At 35.4% G+C, this 12,921-nt stretch overlaps 1 protein-coding gene and 1 pseudogene across 3 annotated transcripts; both read right to left on the bottom strand.

The window, feature by feature from the left end:
* Positions 1-1,756: 1,756 nt before the first annotated feature.
* Positions 1,757-4,656, bottom strand: LOC111278290 (serine/arginine-rich splicing factor SR45a-like). 2 transcript variants are annotated; one of them, XM_022864915.2, is made up of 7 exons: positions 4,564-4,656; positions 4,148-4,170; positions 3,973-4,044; positions 3,742-3,853; positions 3,196-3,345; positions 2,478-2,541; positions 1,757-2,264 (listed from the first exon to the last, which is right to left on the bottom strand). In XM_022864915.2, the coding sequence occupies exons 2-7, from the start codon at positions 4,168-4,170 to the stop codon at positions 2,080-2,082; spliced, it is 606 nt and encodes a 201-aa protein (XP_022720650.2). In that variant the 5' UTR covers positions 4,564-4,656; the 3' UTR covers positions 1,757-2,079. The 2 variants fall into 2 exon arrangements, with proteins under 2 accessions (XP_022720650.2, XP_089602284.1); XM_089746158.1 differs by lacking the exon at positions 3,196-3,345.
* A 670-nt stretch (positions 4,657-5,326) lies between these two features.
* LOC111278296 (beta-adaptin-like protein B) lies at positions 5,327-12,379 on the bottom strand (annotated as a pseudogene). The gene is made up of 15 exons (XR_016329078.1): positions 12,149-12,379; positions 11,362-11,560; positions 10,404-10,517; positions 10,006-10,256; positions 9,521-9,654; positions 9,228-9,407; positions 8,998-9,090; positions 8,683-8,894; positions 8,474-8,537; positions 8,195-8,361; positions 7,492-7,582; positions 6,607-7,019; positions 6,217-6,406; positions 5,940-6,143; positions 5,327-5,685 (listed from the first exon to the last, which is right to left on the bottom strand). The product of XR_016329078.1 is annotated as a beta-adaptin-like protein B (transcript).
* Positions 12,380-12,921: the final 542 nt, after the last annotated feature.

Below are 12,921 nucleotides of genomic sequence, written 5' to 3' on the forward strand. Positions count from 1 at the left end.
TCAGCGAAAACATAACCCTAAAGGGGCTATTTGGAGCTGGTTTTTTTTCCACTTTTACCCTTGATCCAAACAATTACATCAAAACCTAAAAAAAATTTCAACTCCTTTTTGTTGGACATTAAAAATTGAGCGGAGAATGTTTCCTTTTTCATTTATTTATTTTGATTTTTATTATTTAAAAATTGTAAAATAATTTTATTATTATTATTTTATTTAATATAATAAAACTATTATAAAATAAATTAATAAATAATAAATTTTATTATTATAAACTTTTATTAAATTTTAGAAATGTTGAATAAATAATAAATTTTATAAATATTAAATAACTTCTAACTTTTATTAAATTTATGTTTTAATTTAATATTTTTAAGAATCATTTATCTTCTTTTTATAATTCATCTTACTATTATCATTATATTTATATTAAAATATATATTTTCTTCACTAATTTAAATTATATCATTATAATAATTAATTTAATTATTTTTTTTTTTTTAATTTCATCGAAATTAATTTTGTCGTTTATCAAAATAAATCTTAAGTTTCAGCCAAATTATCTCCGACATTGCTACTCTCACTGGGTAACTTTGTCAACTATCACTAACTAATAGCCAAGCCGTTGATTATTATCCAGAACAAAGCCAAGCCGATGACCGGTTGATTTACAGGTGTCAGAACCCAGCTGTCGGATCTTATCCTACCAAGCGAAAATCTTACTATTCTATTTCCCCTCGCTCTGTATAAAGTTATCGGGCTGTTTTTACCAAAGATATATTTTTTATTTGTACTAATAAACAAATTGAATAAATTTGAAATTTCATTTGAAGTCCGCTCATGCAGCTGGAGCGCATTCTATAAAGCCCGCTTTCAGATTTTAGGATTCAAAGTGTGGGGCCCTTTTCCTAGCCCCACATGTTCCCTCTCTTTTTGTTTTTCGTTCTCATTTTTATTTTTTTGTAATTTAATAAATTTAGTAAAACTTTTTTTTAGTTAATAATTTAAAATATAATATAATAATATAATACAAACATAATATAAATATAAAATACGAAAATTATATAATTTAAAATTTTAACATTAATTATATATAAATTTAATAAAATTAATAAATTTTTATATTTTTATATTCACAAAAATTATGATATATAATTTTTATATAAAATAAAAATGCACGAACCATATCTAATTTTTTACCCATTCGCCAATCATTTAAAAAAGTTTTGCTTCCAATGCTAACTTTGCAGCATTCAAATTTCAAACTTTCCCACCGACCCATGTAAAATTTAGTGTTACATTTTTTAAATATAAAATAGTATATAATAATAATCTTTTTGGGTCTGACACATTGATTTATTGCTTTTGGATTTTTTTACCAAGCACAATTGCTTAATTTCCGTACCCTTTTGTCTCATTGTGTCAAGTTTTTTTCCCTCCAAAATTGATCCGACATGAGCCACAAAAAGGCAAAAGCGCGCCGGTAACAAGGGGGTAAAAAACATGGAAAATTGATCCAATAGCCTTTACACTCAAAAAGCCTTGCTTGCTGCTGCTGCTGTCCAACAAAAATCCAAGTCTTCACACTTCACATTCTTTCTTGAAATTTTGGATTGTAGAAACTTATATCATCTTTACTTGCAGCCTTTCCTTGGATCAAAGGTGATCACGATCCTCTCCAACTGAGGATTTTGATTCTTGATCTCTTGATAATTGTAGCATTTCTAATGTTTGTGGGCACATTCTTCACCAACCATCATAGCTAATTGCCAAAAAAGAGGCAAGTTAACGTTCATACAACATTTAGGGTACATCATAAATACAGTCATGAGAGATGACATAAATGGGTAACGATTATAATGATCCCACTTTAATCAAGAAACTCAATCAAGAAACTCATCTAATGAACTACTACTAATTAAGTGCAGTGGCAAGATCAATTGTGATGAGAATGATTTTCTCTCGGCTACGATAATCAGTGCCATCACTAGACTAGGAGCGCTCTTTCCGGCTGATATCACATGACTATGAGTCATAATCATCTCTTCTCCTATCATATGGAGATTGGAGATCGATTTTCTCTCATCTACGATAACCATTGCCATCACCAGACAAGGAGCGCTCTCTGCGCCTCCTATATGAATCATAATCATCTCTTCTCCTACCATGCGGAGAACGAGATCGTGATCTTCCTTGCCTACCCCTTGAATAATGATCTCTATCATATCGTCGAGGTGAGTAGCTACGAGACCTTCTGCGACCCTGTCCTGCATATATTTGGCAAGTTGATCAATATCTAAGAATGCTTGAAAAAGATAATCATGTTCAAATGCCTACCTGTTCTAGAGTTAACAAGTTCTATAAAGGGAAAAAAGGACAAACTTTAACAAGCTCAAAGTTTCAAGGCAACATAACTTGAAAAAAAAAATCATAAAGAACTTCCAGAAAAATGCAATAGCAAGAGTGATTATAGTATCTACCTCTTCTATCTCGCAAACCCTGATACCTCCCAGGAGTCGGTGTTCTTCCACGGGACCTTTTTGCCTGGCATAGTTAGCACAAAGCAAGTTAACATATGGCAGATAAGGCAAGCTGGTAATTCAACATGCAAAATTTGAAACTAACTTTTGCACTAAAAGATCCTGGAAGTCCCACATTGACATAGACATATGCAGGAGGTCTACACAACCAGTATGAATTTTTCAAAAATATTAAACAAGCATGCAGCCTTGGGCTGTTATGGCCAGCATTTCAACTGAGGGCTGACTGATCTTTTAAACCAATCTATATTGTAATGAATAAGATTAGATATTCACCTTCAAATAACAAGCACGAAAAGACCAACAAATTGATGTAACGTGTATGTCTTGAGGGTATTTCAAAAATGACACAGAAATAATAAACAGCCTCTCCAGATATTGTTACTGATGTAGGAAAGGAAAAAAGGGCATACAACCCTCAGCAAAATAGTTGAGTTTGAATTGATGAGTTTGGAATGTCGATGCGGAACTCATGTCGTGAGAGGGTACAGGTTGAACTGTTAAGAGCTTAGATTTCGATGAAGCTACACATACAAGACCTGCTGCCAAAATTTATCAGGCAACACTTCTGAAGAAAGCAGAATTTTAGATAAAATTCTAGGTAAATGATTTAACTTCACGACGGACTAACTATTAGATCCTTGGTATAAATTAATACCTTTTCCACCGTGATTAATCGACCTTCGAGCACTGAACGATTCAAATACTTGATGCAGCGGTCTGCACCCTCAACTGTTTCCATGGTCACAAAAGCAAATCCACGAGATTCTCTGGTGCGGGGATCTGTAACCAGATGGCATTCCACAACCTGGAACAAAAACACAGGTGATATAATTCCAGAGACAGATCACCGCACAACCTACACCCACTTATAGTTCTAAGGTGACTCTTGTTGTAATATTTTACACTTTTCTGTTACCATAGAGGTTATACAAAGGCAAAGGAACCACTTACACCCTTAACTTAAACAAGGTGGAGCAACACTTTAAGAAAAACTACAACATAGTTTCAAGTTCCATGCTTTGAAAACCCATGCAACATATGCCAGCTCAAAAACATACAAGGACCTATATGCCTGCTGTATCATATTGCAACTTGAAGGCTGTAGCACAAACCTAAAATTACCTGCCTATAGAGAGGCATTAAGAGAAATAAGAGCACTTAAGAACAAAACATGTTGTCTTCATAAACAATCATTCCATACCTTTCCTTCATTGCCGAAATACTTCTCAAGATCACCGGTAGTAACCCTTGTGGATAAGCCAGTTACATATAAATTATTTCCTGGATTGGCTGCATCCTGAGAATCACGGCTCCTGGAGCAATAAAAACTAAATTAACACAAGTTTTAACTGCTAAAAAACCAGTAAAACATGACCCTAATATGTTATACGAACCAACATAATATGATAAACAAATAGCTAAGCTTGTATACCTAGACCTGGAGCGATTCCGGCGGGACCTTGACAATGACCTTGATCGACGTCCTCTTCCCGGTGAAACTGACCTGAATGTATCAGTTTGAAAGAAAATTCAATTTACTTACATTGAAAGAAAATGACCTTTTACAATAGGGAAGAGAGATTATACTTCGAAAAAAAAAGGCTCACCTTCCTTCCCTGGAATACGACATCTGCCAATACAGAACATAATTTTCAGATTTTAAACACTAAAAAGTGCACTTTTTAACGCGAAACTTTTAAACATTCCAATTCTTTTTCTTTTCACTATCAGACATTTTCTCAGCAACCAAACATAACAATTTCAGTTTATAACAGTAAAATATTCATGGGTTTCCATTATAAATTACATAAATCAACGAGTTTTCCATCTTGAATCTTGATTCTAGAACAAAAACGAACAAAATTGAAAATTATAATTCAGATCCACAGCCATAAAACACTGAAAATCTTTGAAAATAGCGTACGGTTTTTTTCTAATTATTGATATTTTACTAAATCGGAGAGGTTTAAACAGCCCAAATCCAAAAATTAACATGGAACCAGAGTAAAAATTGAAGATTTACCTTTTCTTTCTCAGAGAATTGCCTGAGTCAACTCGGATGCCCCAACTCGGTTATAGCTTGTCTCTTCTAAGACAATCGAATCAAGCAGAGGCTAGAAAACCCAAAAAGGGCTATCACGAGCATTAATGATTAAACAATGTGGCAGGTGCAGCTCACGTGTTGAAAAAGGGTATTCATCTTTTCTTGGTGAGTTGGAGGGGTGAGAGAAGGGTTCCGTTGGTGGGGTCTCCAATATTACAAGTGTGCTTGGTGGCTGCTTTTGGCAAGCCAATCAGTGGCAAATATCTGTCATGGCACATGACAAACTTTCCATAAGAGTAAGCATTGTTATTATTATGATTATTTACATTACGCAAGCACTTATTTATTGTAAAATAATAATTTGTTCTTAACACTATCTGGGTAATAAGCCCTTCGAGAATATTTACGCTCTTGATAGCTCCTCTGACATTGCATGATAATAATAAGCTGCAAGGTTCACGAAACGAAAGATGTAACAATTAGTCTTCCATTCGATTTTCGATATAATCTTACTATTCTTGATTTCACAGTCAATTATATATTTTTTTTCAAAAAGAAATGAAGATCGAAGAGTTAACTGTACAAATGGTTTTTGACAGTTAAATACACGTACACTAAAAATGACTGAAATCGAGGAAAGCAGGCATGCAGGGATTGTTTTCTTTCTTTTTCTTTCTGCTTCCTTTTTGTCACTATAAGAGAGAAGGGCAAAAAGGGGAGGAGGGTGGAGTTAGCAAGAATGTGAATCCAAAACCTCAGTTGCTAAGATGAATTTTACATACACTGACAAATTTTGTACTATTTCAAAATAACAAAGAGGAAAGAATCAAGCTTTCATGAGTGTCTCAATGGCTCAAAAAACAATGGTGATATCTCGGGATTTGGAGTCTTGATTGCGCACTCGACCCCAGGGCTTCCAATTATTGTTGAAAGTTCAATCAAGAAAGGTATATCTCGAGGGATCTTGGCAGAGAAGCAAAACACATCCTGATTGGCATGTTTGCGCTTCGCTATAAACAACATATTTGATGCAGCTAATCGGTCGAGGGTTGCTTCTGCATTGCTAACCACAATGCCTGTAAATTCTTTCAGCCTCCATGTCTAAATAATGGGAAGAAATCATTCAATTTAAATTGATAGAATCAACATCATCAAAGAAAAACCTCTCTGAAAATTTTTTTTTTTGGGGGGGGGGGGTGGAGATCAAAGCTACACAAACATGGCAGATGGTCAGACAAGCTCCAAAAGGACTTGGTGATAGACTGACCTTTCAGCAATGATCATCCTTCATGACATAGGGCTTTTGACAACTTTGTACCACAAGAAACCAAAGAAATATGGAACAAATTTCTTACCTCAAGAAAACTAGTTCGTTCCATTCTACCATCCTCAGTAAAGAACACATGCAACAAAATTTTATAATTTAAGTACCAGACTGGCTGATGATTATTTTTCACAGCAACCTGCAGAAGAGAGCTTGGAGGACCAGCAGACATTTTCTGGAACAATACCATCGGCAGCAATGTCCTTGCTATTGCTCCTGGTGCCAAGGGTAGAACCTACTATACAGTATTGATTAAACTGCAATAATGTAATAATAAACTAACTAAAGACCACCCAAGTCATAATTACCTGAAGAGGTCCAGCGGCTGATAGACCAAATGAATTCTTGTTAAACTGAATCATGAATCCATCTAGTGCAATCTGTGAGTTATTCTCAAACAGTAAACTGTAAAATATTTGACCATCCTGTCAAGCTAACCGTGCACTGATTTGCAAACCCTGTCCAGTTGATGCTGGCAGTAGAATAGGCAAAGGAGGGCTGCAACATGTATGCATGTATAAGATACACACATAACTCCAATAACATAAGAAATATGTGAAAAGCTGGGAATTTGTTTTAGTGTTAAAAACATAAATATTTTAAAGAACATTTGTCACATTTGCAGCAAAATGTTCTGGTAGCTAAAAGGAGACTTATCTGAAAAAACCAAGATGATTCATGCATTCTAGCATACTTACCCAGAAGGTGTTGATGGCTGATCAGCGGGGACAATTGCATTATTATCAAGGCCAATAAGATCAACTAACAAATCAGGCACCAGAGCAGCAGGTGCAGGAGCAGCTGGAGCTGGAGCTGGCTGCCTACCTGCAGCATATGGGCCACTAGTTGAAGTAGTTGGAGGTGATGCAACACCAGCAGCAGCATTAGCAGGTGATTCAGAATACCCTGTTTCATTTCCATCTGGGTAGTCATCGCCTTCAGTTCTCTGAATTGCAGTCTTCACACTGGTTACAAAAGCATCTGGAGGCTTGTGATGCACAGAAGACAGTGTAGCAATATTTGCAAGAAGCTCATCAAGAAGAGTTGGATCTAGTTGGTTTGAATCATCACTGATCACTGGTTTCCCAGCTAACATGAAATCCTCAGCTGCCTGAGGGGAAAAATAGTAAGGCTCAACCACGTAAAACTTACCGCATGTGGTCTAGATGTACCATTAAATGACAAATTCATGTCAGCAATGACACCTGTGTTCAACAATGGCTATCTATTGCAACCCTGCATTACCCTGAAGATTTGGGACTGTTTGGATCATAGAGAAGACCACCACACAGAGACAGGAAAAATCCTTAAACAAAAAGCCTCACATAGCTAATCATATAGACATAATGAAAAGCATTCTAAAGCTGAGCATAGTCATATAGTATGGCCGATGGCCGACTTAAAAGCAGTCCTCAGATCAGAGATGAAGACGCTTAAAGCAAAATACTTATCTAGCCTCTCAAGGTAAGAAAAGGAAATAGAAATTAAAGATGCATCTGTAGTGAAATGAGTCCTAAAATTTTGAAGGATTAATTCATAGAACAATGAACCGCAATTGGCTAGACGTTAGAGTAAAATCATACCTCGGGATCAGTTGATAGAAGGTGCCAATAGATGTGCACGGTCCCATAAATCAGGATTGTTGGTTTCCACAATAGCATTATTTAATACAACCTGTAAACAAAACCCACATAATAAAAATTAGCCGGGATGTGATGTCCCAAGATAAGCATAGCTAAGTAAAAGAAATGAAACATGTTGCTAAAAATATGGCAACCACAATGATGACAACTCTAACCATAATAATTATGCAAATTTCATTTCAGACAACTAGGGTTTTGCATTGGTAAAGGAATACATAATTCTGAAAATCACAAACTATATTTTTCCCCTGATAAAATTAATCTCTCTGCACTAGAACAGAAATAGATGCATGGCCAAAGATACCCATACACTTTGATAGAAATAATTCTTTGGATATTCAAATATTTTATAAAATACACAGCACTTAGCACAACTGGTATTGCCAGATAACTAAGGCAAGGGAAGGCTCAGCAGTCTTCGGTGGGAAAAGTATGATGCTATGTGTATTTCCCATGAAAATGTTATGGCCTGCATCCCTATACCCCTGTTTTGTCAATATAGAGAAAAATCAGACAATTTTTTGGGTAAAAATAGTATGTGTAATCAAAGATAATAAAACCCTTGGTGAAATCCTTGCAAATGCAAATGTGATAAAGCCAGAACAGAAACTAACAGTACGCATGAAGAATACAAACGCAAGACCTGAATCATCTGCTGCGGGCCTTCAGTTGGCTTCTTAAGAAAAAGTTTGACTGTTGCAGTTGAACTTGGGAAGACTCTTCAGGGAAACTCTCCAAGAAGCTTTCAAGGAGCTCACCAGCATTGTCAATTCTTTCTGCATATTCTCCAATTATCCAAATCATTGATGCCTTACAGAGAGGAGGTAAGAAGAGGACAAAATATGAGCTAAGGAAAAACAACTTAACAGTAGTAACAGAAAACACTGTACTAATATTTTTGCAACATGTGACACAAAGGTACCTTAGCTTCTGGCTAATCTAAAGTGTCCAAGCTTTCACAGAGGGTTGCAATGATGGATTCGTGCCTGTGAAGGTTAGTAGGAAATCATCAGCAGGGCTTCCAAGGTGCAAAAATGAGGTTTCTATTACTATTAACAAATGTAATGATATGATTTTTATGTTTTGGATTATATTGCAACAATAAATAGCAGAATAAAAGATAGGACATATGTGTTAGGGTATCTTACAAAGATATCTTTGATAACTATAATAGCCTCTTGAACAACATAGTTTACTTTAATCTTGATCAACTCAAGCAAAACACTGATGCACCGTTCAGCTACTCTTTCTAACTTGATAGCACAACGACCAATGGCACGAACAGCCTTTCTGACAAAATCTACATCTACTTCTGTTGCATATTCTTTAAACTCCAATAAAACCTACAAATCTCAGCATTATGACTTTATTATATCAACATTAATACATCTTAAATGCAGGAGAAAAAACTATCAATAGAAATCCATAACACCAAAATTGGGATACCTGGTCTATATTTCAGTCAGAAGCAAGCTTTATCATGATTTCTACCTTTTCCATCTTCACATAAATTGGATCATTGTACTTGCAGAAGAACACCTAGCAAGAATAAGCATTTGATAAGCAAACATGCAAGGGTACTGCATTGATACTGAAATACAAATCAAGCTGCCATGCAAAAAGTGCAAATGCATGTGTGTGGGCAAATCCACATGTTTTATTCCATATCAAGCCACCTTGATTTCATGGGCAAAAATTGTAGGCCGGCTTTGTACTATAAGGTTGATATTCCGCAATGCAACATATTGTATCTCGGGTTTGGCAGAGAGTAATATCACAAGAGGAGGAGCCATCTTTTTGCAAAGATTTCGAACAACATCAGTGCTAGTGATAAGTGCCATTTGTTGAAGGATCATCTGGAAAGCAATAAGAAAGAGGTGAAGGCACAAAATTATGGAATGCTCATATGTAGATTGATAATAGACAATACTGATGTTGAAGCAAATAATGAATGGGAAACAAAAGTCACCTTAACAGCTGAAAGTACAACAGAACAATTAGCGTGTTGAAGTCGTGGTGTAACTCTCTCCACTATATTCTCAACTTCACAAGCATCAGCCGCCTTATATCTGGAGAGCATCAAGTATAAAAACTTGACCCCACCTGACATGCACCGTATCAAAATGAGATGGGCAAAGCAAAAGGTTCCCAGCTAAAACTCAACAAAAAGAAACATAGTGAATTTCTCAGGCAGTCTCGTTAGAAGCTTAAATATCAGTAACATATCCATCTCAAAAACAATACTAATTATGTATAAACTCACTTTTGAAAAAGAAATCATAATATCCAAAAACGAAATATATAAGATACCAAAAAATTCATTAAAATCTGCTTTGCATAGCAATTAAAAAGACAGCTCAACCACATTGCAATGCCCTGAGTGTAGCAATCATTTTGAATTATCAAATTAACAGGAGTGAAGCAAGGCCATACTTTTCAAACCTTGGAACTTACTCTGTGCATTCATTAAGGGCAGTAAGGAGCTTTGAAAGCATGTGACTAGTGATTTCAAACATTGGTCTACTACTATTCTCTTGGATCTCAGCAAGAGCTGCCACAGCATTTGCTACAACCATTGGATTGCAGTCGGATATCAAATCCTTGAAAGATTCCAAAAAACCCCTATCCTCAACCAACTCCGCATTTATGTCATAAACTTTACCAACACATATCGCAGCTGTCTTGCAAACATACGGATCATCATCCTGTTAAAATATTATAACCAGTAAGAGAAATACATAATAACTGGTGTGACTTGCATAAAATCAAGTTTGTGATGATGTTGGAAACTAAAAAAAACAAAGAGTTGCTAAAACTTGGAACTATATACTATAATAATAATGGGAAGCAACCTTGAGGCACCTCTGAAGGGGATCACAGAGATATTCTGTGATATTATCAACACGGATGCATCCCATAGTCTGAACAGCCAAAGCACATATGAGAGGATTTGGATCCTGTGAATCCTGAATATATACTCAAAAAGCAAAATTTCATTAGAGATTCATAAAGCATCACTACAAAACCTTAACACAAAGTCACAAACATGATTTTAAACAAAACATAACGGGTCACCCTAACTCCCTATTATGCTTTATATCCTTTGAGGCAGATACAATGACAATAGGTAGGTCAGAAGTACCAATTTTCGAACATCTTCTTTTCCATAATAAAGATATTGTCAACTGCATATATATGTGCAACAAATTTTAAAAATGCTCAATATGCTCATGTGAGAAGAGACATCTTGGATTAGAAAAGAAATGCTAAAAGCACAAATACATGTACTTGTATCAGAAGAGAAATGCTATTATAAGCACATTACTAACACTGTTATTTTAAAAATAGAATGGTATCAATCTTTCTTTTCCCCTAAAAATTAAAAAAAAAAAAATCAACACAAGTGAAGAAGGGAAATGGACTATAAAGACAAAGATTTATAAGCTATTTACTCATCTACGTAGACCATTTTCCTTTGCCACTTGCGTAGGTTTTGTTTGACTAACAAATTAAAAATATAATACTGCATTACTGTCTTAGGAGAAGAGACACTTTTGGCCATGTAACTGAACCCTGAGTAAAAGAAATCTGTTTCCCACAACTAATTTACAATCGCTTTCAAACTCTGAGGAATCCTTCACTACATTCCTAGAAGATTTGAGACAAAGAATACGCAGGATGAAATGGTCAATGTATATTTTTCTGATTTTACATGTTTATATCACGAAATAGCAACATCCATGCCAAATGGGAAAGAGACACTTGTTCTTTTAAGCCGTGATAAATTAGAGGGCTTGACAAATTGTATACCTTTACAAATGTATTTACAGCAAGAATTGCAAGGTCAGGCTGGCTTTTAGCATAATTTATAAGATACAAATAAACAACCTTTTTCAGCTCCAAATTCTCTATTTGCATGCAATTCACTAAGTCAGTGAACAGCGATGACACATCCTTCCCAACTGTCATTGCAGCAATAACCTTCTTTACAGCATCTTTTTCTTTTATCCTTCATAACATGGAAAGAAAGGCAATCCCATAACCATAAGTCACGAAAATAGATATGCTAAAATATGCATTCAAATTCCAATAGCACAGTTTCAACTCATTTGACACGCCAGGAATCAAGAGAATTAAAAAGAAAATTTCATTTGACAGAATTAAAAAAAAAATCTTCAAAAAACTCATTTAACTACAAAGAATCAAGAGAATTGAAATCGTATTATCGTTAAAATTCAGTTTTGAATCAAATAAATATAAATATTTTCCCAATGAAAACTTGATAAAAGGCAAACCATACTTCAATGCTTGAATCAAGTAGCATTCTTCCTAATCAAGAAAACGGAATCTCTCTTTCCATTTCCAGCTATTTTCCATAATCCGTAATTGATTCAAACAAAAGCCTAAAACTTAGCCAAGTAAGTCATAATTCAGCAAATTGTCGACTTCAAAGAACAAGTCAAAGCGCAAAACCAAAAGATCTAACGAAAAACACAAACTAATCCACTACAAAGATGCCGAACCGAAAACTTAACGAATAAAAACAGAAGATCAAGAAAGGAATCGGAAAAAAGATCTGTTTGGAATAAGTAGGTACCTTGTACTGAGGATTGAGCTCTCCTTTGAGTTAAGGGATTTCTCCCTCCTTCGAGGTCGATAAGAAGTTGGAATCGTGACCGCTCATTCCTCACTCTCAGAGGTCTCGTCTTCTTCTTCTTCTTGACGGAGTCGACGAGGAATAAAAACTAAATTGAAACAATGGCGAACAATTGCCAGGGAGGGAGGAGACCGGAGCGATGGTTTTTCGAAGGCGAGAGCATTGGAAGCCGTTAAGTCCAAACCATATTCGGGCTTTGATACTAAGGGGAAAGAAAACAGACGGGTTTTTGAGCCCTTGATAAATATGGACCTTAGCCCAAACTCCATACCAAGTTAGTGTTAAGGTATTTTCCGGGCGGAGGGGTTAGGGTTAGTGAATGGTAAATCCCTTTTATAAATTTTTTTAAGTAACCGACTTAAATGCCGATATTGGGCCAATGACTGGGCCGTGAAGTCCAAACCAAATTTGGCCAACATTTTTTTATTTTTTTTATGTAGCCGACTTAAGTGCCGATTATTGGGCGCTTTGAATGGGCCGTTAGGTCAAAACCCTCATTTAACCGATGATAACAAAAGATCCACCCCTAACGCTGCGTTTGGAGTTTACCCGTTCGACTCCATGAACAATTTATAAATAAATAAATATAGTTTAAGAGTTCCCAGATTCTGGCTGGCATTTGGTAAAGTGAGATAATGACAATTGTAAAGGGTAATAAGAATAAAATATCAAATTCAATTCCCCTTAAATAGGAAGACATTTAGTATGAATTT

This window comes from Durio zibethinus, chromosome 17, assembly GCF_047325235.1.
Source record: "Durio zibethinus cultivar Kanyao isolate XHJ-2024 chromosome 17, ASM4732523v1, whole genome shotgun sequence".
In the NCBI taxonomy this organism is placed as follows: domain Eukaryota; kingdom Viridiplantae; phylum Streptophyta; class Magnoliopsida; order Malvales; family Malvaceae; genus Durio; species Durio zibethinus.

Excerpts from the sequence above, each read along its gene's own strand:
- LOC111278290 (XM_022864915.2), bottom strand. The coding sequence starts at position 4,170 with ATGTCGTATTCCAGGGAAGGAAG. Across the intron at positions 3,854-3,972 it reads CGGAATCGCTCCAGGTCTAG|GAGCCGTGATTCTCAGGATG; the intron begins GTATACAAGCTT and ends TTATTGCTCCAG. Across the intron at positions 2,265-2,477 it reads GGGTTTGCGAGATAGAAGAG|GACAGGGTCGCAGAAGGTCT; the intron begins GTAGATACTATA and ends AAATATATGCAG.